Source organism: Daphnia pulicaria, chromosome 7, assembly GCF_021234035.1.
Source record: "Daphnia pulicaria isolate SC F1-1A chromosome 7, SC_F0-13Bv2, whole genome shotgun sequence".
Classification (NCBI taxonomy): Eukaryota; Metazoa; Arthropoda; class Branchiopoda; order Diplostraca; family Daphniidae; genus Daphnia; species Daphnia pulicaria.
The window spans coordinates 17,263,702-17,281,193 of NC_060919.1; the positions used below are offsets into that span (position 1 = coordinate 17,263,702).

General features: G+C 40.3%; 1 protein-coding gene across 1 annotated transcript; it reads right to left on the minus strand.

Annotated features, from left to right (window-relative positions):
- Nucleotides 1-199: 199 nt before the first annotated feature.
- Nucleotides 200-17,289, minus strand: LOC124348972 (FMRFamide receptor-like). Its single transcript, XM_046799404.1, has 11 exons — nt 16,939-17,289; nt 6,394-6,755; nt 6,140-6,304; nt 5,830-6,032; nt 5,615-5,743; nt 4,629-4,938; nt 4,417-4,521; nt 1,178-3,454; nt 956-1,043; nt 746-848; nt 200-388 (listed from the first exon to the last, which is right to left on the minus strand). The coding sequence occupies exons 2-8, from the start codon at nt 6,752-6,754 to the stop codon at nt 3,204-3,206; spliced, it is 1,524 nt and encodes a 507-aa protein (XP_046655360.1). The 5' UTR covers nt 6,755; nt 16,939-17,289; the 3' UTR covers nt 200-388; nt 746-848; nt 956-1,043; nt 1,178-3,203.
- Between the last annotated feature and the right edge of the window lie 203 nt (nt 17,290-17,492).

The following is a 17,492-nucleotide window of genomic DNA, read 5'->3' on the forward strand; positions in this document are numbered from 1 at the left end:
TGGTCGACTCTTATCACGTGATTCTACGCTTGGCTACATCTAACCAGCGCCACTGTCGATTGACTTTGAAAGTAAATCTTTCTATCGGGTTTTGAACTTTTTTAATTGAATCAATTATTTTCTGCATGCATCCGATTAAATCCCGATCAAACTGGTGATTTTTTTTTCTCCCTAGGAACAAAATCTGAATCATAATCTATTTTTAATCAATTGTAAATATTATGTATTGAAGTTGTTGGTTTTCATGACATGTGTACATTATAAGATTGCTTTCTAGTATTTGTTATAATAAACTGGGTCGAGACGTGCTACTTGAACTTTCTGGCCTTCAACGTCGTAGGCGTAAGAGGTTTGAATGCCGGAGTTATCTCGATTTTGATCTTCGTACCTGGAAAAAATAATGTTACATTTTTGATTAAAACAATGTCTCAATACAAAATGCACTTGTATACAGCAGTTCGTTTTCCCACTTTTTTCTTTAAAGCATTAAGTTGCCACGGATTATGCAATGAAATGCACCGAATGTGTTGGCCCAGCCATTTAATTTTGAACAACATTTTTCTTGTTATCTTTACGCTCCGGCGGAACGGAAAGCGCACAAGCTAGATCAATAGATATTCCCCTTTTAAATGGCTGGCTAACAACTATGATGGACTTTGTTCTGTTCAAAGTGAACTATTCTTTCAAGCCAAGATAAGTGTAGACAGACAGACAGACAGAGAGCCATCCAAGTGTGGATAAGTACCTCAACGCAATGACATAGTCGTTGTTTCCGTAGTTACCACCATATCCTCCGTAGCCGGATCCGTAACGAGGATGTTTCGCAGCTACCCCGAAAGGCGGCAAAGCTGTCATGTCGAAATTGTTTCATAAAATACATTATGGTTTAGATCTCAAGTTTGGGCTTAAAAGTCATATAGTGTCTGACTGAACAAAAAGGCCGTATATTGTATACCTGGAACAGCGCCATAACTTTTGCCGTAAGATGGAGGAGCCGCTGCGGTTTGGGTCAGGAGCACGGCCGCAACCGACAACAAAACCAACTGGAAGTTAATCGGAAAATTTATTTCCAACATTATTGATTTGTAATAGTAGAGGAGAGACTAGACTATATCTATATAAGGCTGTATAGGAAAGTAAAAAAATAAAATAAAAATAAACGCTATCCTGCACTCACCGTAATGAAAGAATTCATGGCTGTATATAGTGAACGGGATGGAGCTGCTTACTAGCAAAACGGCTGTTTAAGGCTTGAAATCGAACGGGAGACTGTTGGTATAGTTCCAACCAGTCTTTCGCTTTATATACGCTAGCTCTCACTTCAGAGGAATGTATAGGATATAGATCCACAGTCTAATGGCATTCTTTTATGGGGGGATAAAGAGGGTGGGGTTTATTGCAAGGATATAATAAATTTTGCTTGGTCAACCTCCTCGATGTTGCGCAAATGATTACTGCAATCCGCTCTGCTGCTGCTGCTGATTATTTCATTGGCGAACATTATCCCCGATGACTTTGTTGGATACAACAATACTGCTAATAGTTCACATCTGTTCAGAATTGATTGTCGGTTGAATCCTATAAGAACAATGTCATTAAATACGATGTCGATATACAATGTCAACTTGATTGACGACCGACATCTAGATCAAAATATTACAAGATTTGTCCACTCAACCGCATTCAACGGTGTTTCGTTATTGCCGTTGATAAGAATATTTGATCCTGCGCTTTACATAATCCAATTTCACGTTAGGGAAAATGAAATCATATTAAATACGAGATTCCATACCCCAAATGCAGTTGATTATTTATGTTGCCGTTTACACGACGTGACAGAGCAATAGCAATAGAGCTGTGAGCATTTCTCTACCGCTTACAGCTGGAAACAAAGTTTGCCTTTCACGCAATGTTACGCTTGAGAAGTCTCTCGACTGTTTCAAACGAGAGCTACAAACTTTCTGATCTTCAATGGATTCAACATTCTCAAATGAGTCGAAGTTTTTAGCAAGTTAAGTTTTAGTGGGTTTTAATAAGTGAAACGAGACCGAACCGACGACTGCGGTCATGTGGAGAGAGAGAGAGGAAGTCGAGGCCACGTCATACTGTAAGGTTACAAATGTGACGGCACATTAATTTTTATCAAAAAAGAAACCGATCATCGGGAAAGAAAAAAAAAAGACAAATCGATTGACGGAGAAAGTCGTCTCGTCCAGTCCAGTAAACTTCTTCTGGCTGGCCAGTTTCGGCTCTAATAATACAAAACCATCCTTGAAATAGTTAGTTGGACCAAATAAGAAGGTCTACATGTGACGCTTGATTTTGAAACATACAAGTTGATACAAAACGGATCTCCCCGAATAAGAAAAAAAGCAAAAGTGTGTGTAGCAATAGAAAAGAAAAAGAAAAAATGAAATTGCGAGAAAAAAAACAAGGACGCATATGCCTTTGACGACGACGACGACGCTGTAGGCAGGGTCTTTCGTTTAGTGGGCCGGCGCCCGTCACCAAAAACTAACGGAGCACAACGACACAGAGTATACTATATACATGGGAAGGGCTGCTGCTCTGGTGTAGTACAGCAGCCGCCACCAGTTTATATAGGCAGACTCTCATTCGTTGTTATATGCGCAACATATATACATGCAAACAACGAAACGACCCATGAAATTGATATTACTTGGACCGCGAAGAGAGACACACAATCTTGAAAAATGGGAGTTGGCCCCTTATTTGGACAGGAGAAAAATCTTGGCGAGTCAATTCAGCAGGGCAACGGTAGTACAAGGATTGTATTTTCATTTGCGCGAGGCTCTCCCTATATTGTACACAAATATATGGAATGAATGCATGTGTGTGTGTATCATCCTCCACAACGATCAAGTCAACGTTTGCACATGCCGAATTATAAATTTTTCAGGTCAATTTTTAAATAGGATTATTATCGTGAGTGGTGAGTACGCACCGACAATAACTGTTTTTTTTTTTTTTTTTTTTTTTTTAATTTGATTTGGACAGTTTAACTGCATATGGCAAATAAAGATCGTGATTGATCTTCGTTTTCTAAATAAATATAGGAAGACCGCTTCCGCCTTTGGCTGCACAAAGCTTTCTCCAATGCAATGATATACATTTGTTACATTCGTATGTATTGCACGATAAAAAAAAAAAAAGATATTTCCATGCAATAACCCCCACCCGACTTAAGCGTTGGATAGTTTCGCTCTGCTGTGATACGTGTTGCCGTCGTACTGGATGCTTGGCCGAGGCGATGGAGATTGATGTCTGTTTGCGGAGCGATAGAGCTGCCCGGAACAGTCGGATGCGGAGCGAGACGCTGGTGAAATGTTAATGCTACTTATACCTCCTCTACTTGTGGTGCAGATGTAGCCATTGATGTTTCCATTTGAGCGAACTGTATGTCTCGGCAAGCGGGATATCGAAAGTAATCGCCCTGTATTCAATAAACGGGTAAATATCCAAGAAATGTCTTTAAGGGTATTTGTGAAATTGAAATCATATATGATTGTATAAACTAGACTTTTATTATCATCATGTTGTAAAATTCAGGGTTCTTAATATAGTAGATAGTCTAATCTATAAGTGGCATATTCTGGAGAGAATACGGTAGACAAGTCAATACGCGGTTCCTTTTGTTATTACTATTATTTCAAGTGTTATTTCTGTTTGGATTTGACGACAAAGAAGCGTTTTGTCGGGGGATCTTTTATCTTGGCTGAAAAAGTGGGGGGGGTAGCAGCTGCTGGTTTGTTTGGCGTCCCACTCCCGAGTATTGACTACAACTGAATAGTTTCACATGGGACTAGAAACTGCCATTCGCATTCCGGTTGCTTCTATGTTTATTGTATGTGTGTTAAAATATCCAATTTAATACAGAAGCTATAGGAAACTTTAATCTATTCCAGTGTATATATATTTTATCGCTTAGTGCACTTCTCTCTATCTCTCTCTCTCTCCCATCATTTTCTAATTTGATCCGGTTCTTGGAGTCGGCCATGGCGGAATTCTCCAAAGGAAAATTAATAAACACTTCACTGGAAGTCATTGACGCGTGCAACTCCACAGAAAATGGACACGCTAGATAGTTGCCCAAACATATTAAAAATCAATATGAATTGCAAAGTTGGTTTTCGAAACGATAAATTCGACTAAATTGTGAGTTCTATACACTTATACTTTGTGCAAAAGTAACCTTATATTTAGAACTCTTAAGTTCACTGGACATATCGGAATATAACTTGAAGCGGATGGATCAAAAGATGTTTGTTATTCGGCGATTGTTACTTGGACTGCTTTGTTATTCAAAGGGATTGAATGACAATTTGTGTACCTTCTACTGTATATAGATTCGGGGAAATAGTTTGTAACTTATATCTACTGGACCATAAGACTAACCTGGCGCAATGTTGGACCGATTTGAAAATGTAGAAACTCGATGAATATCTCCAGGATTGGTGCCCATGGAAACTGAATTGTCCGGGTTGTCAGGCGAGCTCCTCCCTATAGCAACGGTATGACAACGTTTAGAAAAATATTTTAACATAAACATGACTCTTACATTTTGTTGATAAGAAACATTCGCGCAATATATTATAGTAATACTATACCACAAGATGGTCTTCTCCTCCTGCAGCAGCAATAGCAGTAGCAAAAGTAGCGCAGAAAGAGGCGTTGAAACTTGTCGCCGAAGATGCAATAAATCACAAAGTTGACGGACGAATTGACGGAGACTAGTAGATTGCTGACGCGCGTCATTTCGTCAACCAGGATATTGGCAACTTCAAAAATGTTCACAACCATCGCCAGTATATTGAAGATGAAGAAGACAGCTACCACGCAGAGTAACATAGTTGCCAAGCCGATTTCCCTCTTCTGGGAATTGGTGAGCAAAGAGCGTTCACGATTGGCTTTACGTACCTGTGCAATAGACAACCAAAAAGAAAATGTCATTACAGAATTTGGCGTTGGCCGTGATTTCGACTTATCGTCGGTTTTTCATGAAAATTTTAACGACATTTCGCGCTCTAACGATTTACGCCTAACTGACTATGACGAACGTTATAACCGACAATTTAAGATCGAGAACATTTAAGTTCTCGTATAATTCTACATTGTAATTGTGAAATCCGGTAATTCAACTCAAGTTACAACGAATTGAACTCTCAGGAGATAACTTTTTTTTTCTAAACAAAATCATTTACTCCTTAACATTATTGGTATTCTAGGTTGGTATGAAGTGAGAACCCATTTCCAATTGTTACGCAGACGAGTCCGCACTGTGTGATTTTGGCTCAGCCTGTATACGTGCTCAAGTCGGTCTCCTTTGTTTCTGTTACTCATGGTAATCTTCGCCATTGCTAGAGAGACCCCTTAAAGTCTCTCATTCTATCAACAATTGCTTTCTAATTAAGCTCGAGGATACACGAGTCTTTGTATAATACTACAACAGTTGGCTACGGCAACAGGGAGACTCGGCTTCCACTCATTAAAACAGCCATGATTTTTCACACTGAACGTTTTCCTTAATGAGTTACGACGCAGTGAAAAAAGTCGAAACGTTGAAATAAACTTTGAACATTTGAAAACTGCTCACCTGTTTGTAAATAGCTCCGTTGAGGATGGCTAGCAAGGTGAAGGGGACGAAATTCATGATGATGAAGTAGAGAGACACAATGTACCAGGTGACGTACGTTTTGTCATTGCGAAGCGGCGACGGGATGAGCTGAATACACAAGTCACATTGATTCAACCAATTTCCAGTGGTGGTATTTTTATGCAAATAAATCAAAGAAAACCTTATATACGTACCATTATCCACGATTCAGCCAGTTCGCTGTCGACGTACAAACAGCGTTCGACTTCGAAGAAACGAGGCAAATTGTAGAAAAGGGAACAAATTCCGATAATGACGACAGCCATTCGGCCGCGTTTGCAAGTGCACCAGGAACGTGCGCGCAGCGGATGGCAGACGGCGATGTAGCGCTCCACCGTCACGGTGAGCGTCAAGTAAACTTTTGATTTAAAATAAAACGATGACGCGCAACATTAATAAGAGTGGATGTGCGTACGTCTCTCTCCGCCTTGCAAAGTTGTGTAATGTATACAGAAAGATATTTACCCGAACTCGTCTGAGCCGTCGTACCCAGAACAAACGTGTAAGGTGTTATGAGTGGGTGGATGTGGCGATAGTAGAACTCGCCCACGCCGCTGTAGGCGTAAATTGACGGGATGACAAACAGCAAAATGGATGTGAGCAGCAGGATCGAATCGAAACTCGCCAAACCTATTTTGAATCAAAAATAATCAATTGTAGATAGCCATTATTATTATTCATTAGACAGAGGAGGAGATATTGGGAAATGTTCAACGTACCAATCAGAATGACGTTGAGAGAAGTTCTCATTTGGGGTCGTGAGAGAATGAAAATGGAAATGAAATTGCCGACTAGGCCCGGTAGAGCCACGACAATCAAAAGTACCAAACTGATGACAAACTCAAAGAGCGGGAAGTAGGATTTCTCCGGCTCGGATATGTTGGCAGCGGAAACGTTGGGCAAAACACAAATGGGGAAGCTCTGGTAAAAGCCAGTCGAACTTGTTGAATTGCTGGAAGAGGCCGTGGCTATGAAGATGACATTATCCTCTATTGTGCTGCTACTCTCATTATGAAGTTGGTATCCGCCCGTCATCATCATCAGCAAAGACTCGTTCAACTTGTTGGCCGACTCGTTCATCCTGTTATTGCAATAAAACGTCTACGTGTATTAAATCACAACCCCCAAAAAAATGTCACGTCATGTCAGAAATCGAATTTGTTTGAATCGCTGATCTTCTATACATTTTGATTGGCCAGTCACGGGCATAAGCCTGAAAATTTTTCCAACCATGCAGTAATCATTTCATCTTATCATAGGCATCTGGCAGCCCATCATGTTAAGGTTATTTTTTTTTTCTTTTTCAAAAGATGGGAAAAGTAGTTCGCCCAAGCTGATGATCCCGAGAAAAACTCGGGCTATATAACAAGATATTGTTCAAGGCGCTTTTGACGACGATCGTTGAATAATCAAACGAGTTTTCATCGTCTCTCGTCCTCATCATTCGTGAAGAACAAGCCCCTGCTGCATGATGTTTACAACAGAGTCGATCGTAAAAGTTGCCGATGAGATGACTGGAAAGACGCGCCGGGACCGAGTGCAATCAGACAAATAAAAATCAAAGGCAAAGGAGGCGTCAAATCAGCGCGATATCTGGCTATGACACGAGTCGTATACTACTAGTCATCTTCGCTCTTAAAGAAGAAAAAAAAAACCCTCAGGGAAATATATAAATAAGTGAGAAAAGATTTCGAGATCATCAAAACGATCTATATCCGGAAGAAAAGTCGAGAGAACCAAAAATGGGGCTCTTTGGCTACAAGTGGAGTGTGTGGGCGCACGACTGCACGTCAAACGAAAGGCAGTAGGCATGAGATGAATCAAAGGCGAACATTTCAGCAGCTATAGACGAGTTATTCGTTCTATATTCTTCCTGTCCTATAATGGGCAGTATGGATAGTTGTTGCTGGCAGCCTCATGATGTAATATACTCAACCTGATTAGCTGATGTCCATTGCCGAGCAAAACAACTCTGAAGCATACATACACTACACAGCCAGTAAATATATGAGTATTATCGAGTTTGTCACAAAACTGTCGTAACTGTGTATGTACGAGAACTTGCCATATGCGATGCAGCACTCTAATGAATGAATTAGTTGTGTGACTTATTACACAGCAGCCAGTGTGCTGGCAAGATAACAGCAATAATTTCTCCTTTAATAGAGCGCCCTCTCAGCAAAAAACAGTTGAGATATAATTCTTTTTGTTATTTAAACGAAACTCTCTCTCTCTCGTTTTATAGTCTAGGGGGGTTTATAATCTCAAGAGTTCAATGCGTCAAGACGGGTTAATTAAATACCCGATTAATAGAGAGAAAACAAACGTCCCTATATTTTTCTGTGAATTCGGTTCATTTTCACGTAGTCACTGGGTTCGAACTCGGAAATTCCGACTCTGTAATTGATCTGATTATAGTTTTGACAGTTTGACTGGCTGCTGCCTTTCCTGAAAACGTTTGAAATTGAAACGTATTTTTGACGTAATGCGAAGAGAAGCGGAACACATTATTATCTAATATTTCACTGGGCGTGAGTGGATTGCAACATATGTGTTGTTATTGTCTTAGCGCGAGCATTCATACACAGCCAAGTTCTTTGAAACAAATAAATCCATCATTCACGGACGCTTATTATGACTACACAGCAGCAGTATACGCGGCTATCTGTTATAATAATAAGCTGCTGCTTCTATATTGACGTTGGATGTGTTGCGCTCGTCTTGTAGTTTTCTTCTGATGGAATATTTATTGCTTACACGCAGAAAAGCAATTTAGGGTCTATACAATAGTTGTCAATGAAAGGGGGCTACGCTATAAATCCATCATCAAAAGCCTGAGCACTATCGAGGATGTAGCTATGTATGCCCCCCGCTAACACTGAATTACTCTCCAGGGTTCGGAAACGTGGCCGGTTTACTCCCATGTTCCCAGTCACCAGCGTCTATACTAAACATGTAGTGTCGACAAACGCTATATATAGAGAGAGATCCTCTGGTGGTAAGTCTAAAAAGATCTTTAGGGTTCAAACAATATGGAAACTGTTTTGGCGTCAACGGACTCAGCGGTCGCTATTATCGCCGAGCCTTCAACTATGAATGACACTGAATCGATCGCTGTCTACCAGGAAAAGACTGCGCTTTCTTTTTGGCCAACACTTTATTATTTTTTTTAAAATCTCGTCACGCATTGATGCAGTTCATCTTGCGGATTATAAGGCATATAACTTGCTCGTCTTTACCACTGATAAAAAGCTTGGCATCAAGCGATCAAACCAAATGACTGCGGCACATCATCTCGCAGCACTTTGCTCAACGCACTTATATAGTCTATATGCATATTTAAGTATATTACACGTCTCCGACGGAGTAATTGCTATCATACTTTATATGAGAAAAAAGCGCTTTCCGGAGCTGTGGCCTTAATTGAGTATATATTCAACTTTCATTTTAAAACAAATCCTGATCTTTAATAGTTTCAAAAACATATAGGAAACGAATATTCATCATGGGATTCTTATATTTTTTTTTTCTCTCCTGAAAACTGTTGTCCTGTATACGAGATTCGATGCCAAAATGGAATTTAATGATCGATTACACATTAGCCAGGCCTGCAATCGATCAGTTGCAGTCAAAACCTATATAGGAAAAAAGGCAGGAGCGAACACTCGACAGCATTAAAACCATTCAACCGCGAGAGCCAACGTCAGCGCAGCGTGTATATGAGGGGGCGCTATCAAAAACACAACCAAGTTCGTGTAGTCCCTAGTAGCACCATGTAGTGCTGTTACAACCTATTCAACACAACATTTTGCGCCATCGTCCTATATAGAAGCAGCAGCGGATTCAGTTAGGAGCTTATCGCTAGGTTGCAGCTGCATGCCTCCATCATTCTCTTCGTTAAGCAATCCGATGGGAAATACAGGAACGATCGTTAAGCAAAAAGGCCGAAATAAATTCCAAGGGCGTCCCTCAATTTGCTGGGATTCGATGCGTGGGAGTCGTGCGTTTCAAATGCCCAATTGTTTCATGTTGCTGTTGTTTTTGTTGTTGTCTATGTACCGGCCCCTTTTGTGTATCAAGATTGTATTGTACTAGCCAAGCTAAGCTACTATATTGTGTACACAGTTTCGCTCGGTGCATAAAATACGTATACCTATTGTTAGATTTCCATAGGGGAATCTTACGGCGATGCTGGTTTTAGGATGCTTAAGTCTCTTTTCGGTAGAATTTTCAAACATGACTGGGCAGATATTGTTAGTTTGGGATAAATATATACACTGGTATTATTTATGAGTGGACTCGCATCTATATATAGTCATTGGACATCACAGAAAATGGAATGCAATAATCAAGTTGAGTTCTTTTTTCGGTTTTCCTGTCATCCTGGCCGCTGCCGTATAGATTGCTCTGTCACTCCCGCAGCAGCAAGGAATAATAAGATCCATTTGCCTGGACGTACGTATAGCCTATATCAAAGAAGTACGTATACACACAGAGAAACCTTTCAGATTGAAAGCCCGTCATGACGAAGAAGGGACAGGGGAAAAAAATATATAAATTAACCGCTCGCGTTCAAAGGATTTCATTAATGCGGATGGGAAAAAAGAAAGATGACGAATTTCATTATTGTAATTTGGAAAGCCTCGCCTCAATAACATGGACGTAAATCAAAAATTCGTGGTAAAAATATATAGCTTTCAATGCTGATGAATAAAGTTTCGTCTGCGAATGATTTCAATTGACAGAATCCTCCATTAATTAGATGCTCTCCATTCTATCGACGACCTATACAAAATTCGGTACCGACTATACAGTGACGAGATAATATGAATTCGGCTATGGATATGAAAAAAAAAAATCTTGGGCATATTGAATCAGTCTGTAATTATTTAATTAGCCATTTCTACTTTGTGGCAGCCTTATTAGGTAACAAGTCACTCGGCGTTATTAACTGAGCATCAAAGATGGAAAAAGTAGCTTTCAATGCGTACGTTTTCCATCTTTGTATAGATCAATAAGTCACAAATATGAGCCTAAAAGCACACAAGTATTCAAGAAAATACAAAAGGACCCCTTCAACTCCACAAAACTCATCAACTCACAAAACTCAAAACTCAATAGACAGGGAAAAAGTCACGCGGAATTTCTAAATACGAGTGGAGCGCAATGCTGTACATAAAAGTAAGGATCACCATTAAAAAATAAATTAAATAAATTCAAGCTGAAATGTTAAAATTTAAATTTCTGGTTTGCCGCACAATTATTTCCTTGTCATACTAGATCGCGTCGTTGTCTGTGTTATTAACAAGTTCCTTTTTTTTCTGTACAATTATCTTTCGTTGTTGACGACTAATTGGGTCTTTCAGGCGCAATAACAGAAAAGGTTTGCTCGACGTCGTCTCATCCAGTAATAATGGGCTAATGCGATGTCTACGCTGGATTAGCTTTCCGCTAAAACTATACGAGGGGGGAGACAAAACAATCAAACTGCGAAAAGTTCAAGAAACAATTCCCTCTGATGTGTGTAAACGAAATTCTCCTCGTTAACCCACTGTTGTTGTCAGTGGGAAGTTGCTTTGAACAAACGTAAAGGGGAGCAAAATATACATGGTCCAATTAACGAGTTTCGCACGAGCTCTTTTAAAATAAAAACCCCTGTGTAAATACGTCCTGTACCAGTGGAGGCCGGTGGGTACCATTTGGTGGGAAACTCTCCAACTCCTCAAAAGTTCCTTTATCGGTAAATATTTGCTTAAATTGCCTAAAGTAGCATTCGTGTAAATTTGGCCAGCGAATCATTGGCTCTTATTTACCGCCACTATGCAAAGGTTGAAGAAATTTGGCTGAGGGGCACAACATTGTGCATGGAATATTTCCCGTTAACTTTTTTTTTATTGGACAATGTTCCGTGATTTTCAATACAAGTTCGCACCGTACGTTGTGTAGTACATTCAAACGCTTGCCTTCAACAAAGTTAAAAGAAAAACACGCGCGCAACTGTAAAATCTCCTACACCAAAAAGTGGACACACTGAAATTCAATTTCCATAAAGTGCTGCGGGTTAGTTATATATTATTTCTCTTTTCCTTGAATAAAAATGGGAATTTTTTTTTTCCAATGTCCGGAATGGTGTAAGGACGACAAGAATATATAGACATGTCCTGGAAGTCCTTGGAAAGGGGATGTACCTCCGAATGGAATGGATGAGCGAAATATGTTCGTGACGTCCCCCCAAATACGATGACTCAAACGCCACCATTTGAACAAACAAATAGTTGAGTATACTGTCCAGCCAAGAAGAAGAAGAAGAGGAACCTTTTTTGGTTAAAAGAAGTTTCGGATGCTGGGCCACAAATAGCTATAAGCACCGCAAGTCAAAAAGTCAAAAAATTCTGCTGTGCGCAGCGCAACTAATGTTGCGGATAGTTTGGGAAGGTCTTTTTGGGTGGTGGGCAACTCACGTCAATTCTTTTACGGAGACGTCGCACGTGTAAGAATCACTCTACATAGTCGAAGCAATAACACATTGGATATAGACGTCGCGCTTCAATTTTTTAAGGGGAACAAACTCCTCCGAGTAAAAAAAAACATCAACAAATAAAACGCAAATGATAAACACATCATTAGTCATAGAATTTCAAATATAACGAGACAGAAGATTCAGTTATGCGCATGTTTTCAATGTTGATCAGCATCTATTGTATCGGTTGTTGTATGTATAAGCCTTTCATGACAGCCATCTATATTTTGGTATCATTATTATACTTCGAGTCTGGAGGGCAAAAGAGTAGGACTAGATAATGATCGCTCGAAGTTCTTCTATCTCCGCCATTAAAAAATAAAAATGAATGTTAAATATCGGATAGAATCTACATATAAAAAAAAACTGGGTGCGGTTTCAAGCCGGCGGTTATGCCGCAATTCAGGAACAAAGGCGGGGCATCATTAATATCGGGATCTGAGTATAAGTCGCCGAGGATGATCATTATTGTAAAAATGAAGCTGGAGATAGAGACAACTGACACGACCTTAGATGAGATAAATCGGTGGGCGACGCTATATTTATGTGGTGCGCGGCTTTTTTTTTTTTTTTTTCACGCAACTGGGGGGCGGCAACTGCAATTGGCCCGATGATTAATTGGCGTATGAATGATGAAGACTTGTGTGAGCATGTGACGGGTCAAGACAACGGAGCAATGAGTCACCATATCTTTTATCCACTTCGGACATGGTCGACTGGACTCTCTGCATTTCTATACATGTCTAAAGACACACACATCACTCGGATAAGAAATCTAGGAAACTTTGTTTGAATAAGAAAGAAAAAAAATAAGGGGCCAAGTGATTGCATGTCGACAATTCCATTATGGTACGGAGACTTGGCCGAGAGGAAGGAAGGAGGTACGACGACGAATACCAATATTTCATATCTCATCTTCATATACATTTACTCCAGATGTGTCGGATTTCTATACAACAAAAAAGGAAAAAGGGATATTTCCTAGTAATGGTCCACTCATCATTCGATTCTGACGACCAGCCAGGCGACCCATTTTCATTTTCCGACTTAGTATTAACCCAAAACGACATTTTCTCCATCCAAATATGCGGGAATGGTTTTTTTTTCTATTATTTCGGACATGAGCGATGGGGCAAAAAAAAAATCGATATCAAATCAAAATTCACGGGGGAAAAAAAATTTCAATTTCGCTAAATCACGCGGGATTTAATTATGTCGCATTTGCCCGTTAAATCGCTTGCCATTTGGCACAATACTTGATTATAGATTGTCCCCCACCCATTTTTTTGTTTGGTAAGGGCATTGCAATCTTGTAGCGTTTAAAGATTTCTGGCACGTTTGGTGTCTATCCATAGGTTATGGGCGACTGGTAGCTGCTGCTGCTGATGCTGGCTGTCTAGTAATTCATCTTTGTAATTCCATTAAGGGGGAAAATCAATAAGAAGAAGAGGATTGATTACTTCAGAGACCACCACCATTACTGCGGCAATGATTATCAAAGTATATTCTCCCAGGATGTGTTTGGGCGGATAGCAAAGTTAGGTGCTGCACGGATTGACACACAGTCTTCCACTGGGAGCGTTCATTCATCGGAATTATTTATTGCCTGATTGTGTTGGCAAATGTTGCGCGCGTCAAGTTTTGAGTAGACATGAAACTATAGGGATTAATTCATACACACTTTATCGTTTAGTTATTAGCCGACATGTTAGCTGCTTGATAATGTTCAATTTCAGTCATGAAATCACGACGGCCAGTCTCATATCTGTCCCTTTGATCAATATAGCTCGTCAGCTGAGTCGCGCAAAGTGTACAGCAGAGTGGCAGCGAAAGCCATGGCTTTATCGATCCAGCGGCGGCATCAGCTTCTTGGTCTTTTCGCGGCGACCCAAAGCAATAATTCTTGTATGCGGCTTGATTGTATGGTGCGTGCACTCTGGCAGGAAACTACGTATTTTACACAGAACATCCGCACAATGGGCAAAAGAGTACAAGTATCTGTGCCTGGTTCCTACAAATAATAATAAAAATAAAAAAAAAGCTATTCCCCTTGTGTTTTGATTCGAACGAATCGAGAAAGAGAGAGAGAGTCAAACAGTGAATAATTCTCTAGCGTGAATTGTTCCAGAACGACAAATCAAGGGAAATATATAATCACTCCCACTGCTTCTATAAATATATTTTTTTTCCCCCCAATTTTGTTGACTTGAATTTCCTTGTTGTGCTGAGCGAACGACTTTTTATCGCCACGGACAACGAAAATACAATGGCACAGAAATAATCCCGCTATGTATAGGAAACATGGATAGGTGCTGCCGGGTTACACAGAATCGTGATATGGTCGCGTTAGAGATTAAATTACCAATTGACAGAATGAATAATGTGCTCTATATGACGCCCTATATAACAAACGACTACATTTTAATCAATCTCGTGCTCATATTTATTTATACGCCGTGTGTATATACACGGCGAGACAGAGAGACACACGTTCCCAAAGTGTCGCTTCCATATGATTGGCCGGACAACTTTTTTAGCGACATGGGAGAGAAGGAAAGAGAGTGTAAGGAAGTTAGACGAGCTGTCTCTTTCCTAGATATATTTTGTTCCCACCGAACTTGCAAGTTTTTATATACCATCGAAATCCCAACAGACATCAAACTTCGAGATAGATTGGATGTGTGTGTGCTATTACGTCTCCAGCTGAATCTTCTTTTTGGACCTTGTTAAAATTTTTGGGAAAAAAAAAACACATTTTGAAAAGTTTTGAGAAAATTCTATCAATTCACTCCTCTGTTTAGGCCATATCTAGAAAAGAGTTGAAACCTTATTTTTATAGTTGTGATGTAACCTCAGATTGATTTTAGTGCTTCTATTGTACGTGTGCCGTATGAAAAAACGAACAGACGGATAATGTAACCATCTTATAGTTTTCTGAAAAGGCCCGTGATTGGAAATCGGCTTAGATGAGACTATCGTAAATTAACTCTTATTATTTTCCAAATGATTTGGAAGCCTTTGATGAATAGACCACCGCAGCACGCAAACCTTTGACAACGATCCTGATTGACTCGAGATTAATTGACGATGAATAGGGGTGGCACACTTAAATTGCGTGGCTTAGCGAATGGCCTTTGCTTTGTTGTCTGTCAAGTCGAGATAAATGCACGTTCATTCAGCACCTGATGCGGTTGCCAACAAATTGGAACCTTCCATTTCATTTGAGCTCCGACGTTGTGACTTTGTTTCCTGCGGGACCCGAATGTGTCAGCTTGTTTCGAACTATTTGCCAGTCTCGACTTAATTCAAACCGACGCGTGTGACAGCAGTTTTGGCGTTTCCAATCAGAACTGTTCTGATTGGTTCGTGTACTACTTGGTGTAGGTTTTTTTACAAACTCCTTTTCAATTCATTAACCACGGCAATCAAAAGATTCTGAAACGTTGAAAGTGCCATTGAACTCAGGTTGTTATTGGTTCCGGTCCAACTTCAAAAAGACAAAATAAAATAAAACGGGCGGCCATCTTATAGGTCTTCTAGGTTTTAATCAACCCCATCCATAATATCCATGGTGACGAACGGGGGAAACAAAAAGAAGAAAAAGGTTTTGATTGTTTCGGTAAACAAGACTTGAGGGAACGGCAGATGATATTAGCCGCGAGGGAATGTACATCATTCGAGTCTGAGAGAGTCACAGCCCCCCGGTAACTATATAGCCCTAACTACGGTTTGTATTCGCCTATCCGTCCATATCACATATATCTTCTCAAACACATCACGAAACTCGATCTATTGCCTGTGAGGTGAAGAAACTCGAGCCTGCGAAGCCTCAACGTGAGACGTGGTTTAATATTATTAATGCCAATCGACTTAATCCGACTGTCCATTTTATCATCACTGCTCTGCGTCGCCACGCCAGCAGAGAAATCTCTAATTGAATATATATAGAATTCAATCAGCACCTCACCAAAGTGAAACAAGGCCCCCGCCATCAGCTTCTTCCTTCCGCCCAACAACTGTGGCACCACCCAAGAAACAGGCCGGACCTCCGCACCGTTTTTAATTTTTTCACTCATTGCCCGCGCCTGATGTGTTGCGTCTAATTGGGTTTTATGTCGGTATACATGGAGCAGCAGCAGCTGGACGGAGGTCCACCAGTCGAGCAGCAATGCTCCTGATTTGACATCAATCTAACCATATCTTTCTCCCAAACGCTTGGGGCTGGGGGGGACACGGAGTTGTCAGAGCCAGCGTTATATATATGACGTGTTGATTGGGCCAGCACAGGATCAAGGGCTTCTGGGTGACGATGCGAGAAATACTTGATTCGCACCTAACTTGAAAACTAATTTATCGCGGTGCGTAGGAGACGACGACGACGACGACGACCATCTTTAAACTGTTACTAAAAAGAAGAAGCGAAGCGGATATATTTATAAGCGCATACGTAAAAGAGGAACCCCATTGGTGCAGTGCATCTTTCCTTTAATACACTCAGCTTATGTATATGTATAGAAGAGATTAGAGAATTTTCCTCCGCGTATAGCAATAACGTTTTCGATCCCTTCTTTCCGCTATTTTCCCCCTTACCAGAAAAAAGAAACTATTAACCGTTCTGTACGGAACGTTACGTCAGATGAAAGCCAGATCATTCCGCTTTTGGCCGAAAAAAGAAAATGATACTAATCCGGATGATAGACGAATCATCAAGTTGATCAAGCCCCCCCAACAAAAAAAATCTTACCTGAGTTTAGTGCTAAATTTATTAGTTGATGAACTAACATGAGCAACTCTATTTAGTCAACACGCCACCACTTCACATAAAATTGTAATAGTTTTCTTTTTTTTCTTTAAAGAAGATTACAGTTGGAGATGAAACCACAAGGTGAAAACTGTTTGTTCAAAGAAATTTCGTCAAATATTAAAGAGACGTGTATACTGGCCAGGAGCCAAACTTAAAGAGGATATATGGAACTTCTAACTCCGTGTTCACTCTGCTCACTACAATCCTTACTACTAGCGAAGCAGGTTGTACATAAGCCCTTTCCAGTGATGACGCCTTCTCCCGCACGCTTCAAGAAAAAAAAAAAAGAAAAAATGTATTATCTAGCGGAAACGCGCGCCGGCGCTTTCCACTCCGGACGCTGCCTGGAACGTTCAACTTGAAGAAGAAGAAGAAGAAAAAAAAAGGAAAAAATCTGCCATAGCTTCTTCTTCTTTTTTCAACGCAACGAAACAAAAGTTGCCATAGATACGGAATACCAAAGCTCGCCGTTGTAAATAGCGGCGCATTGTATC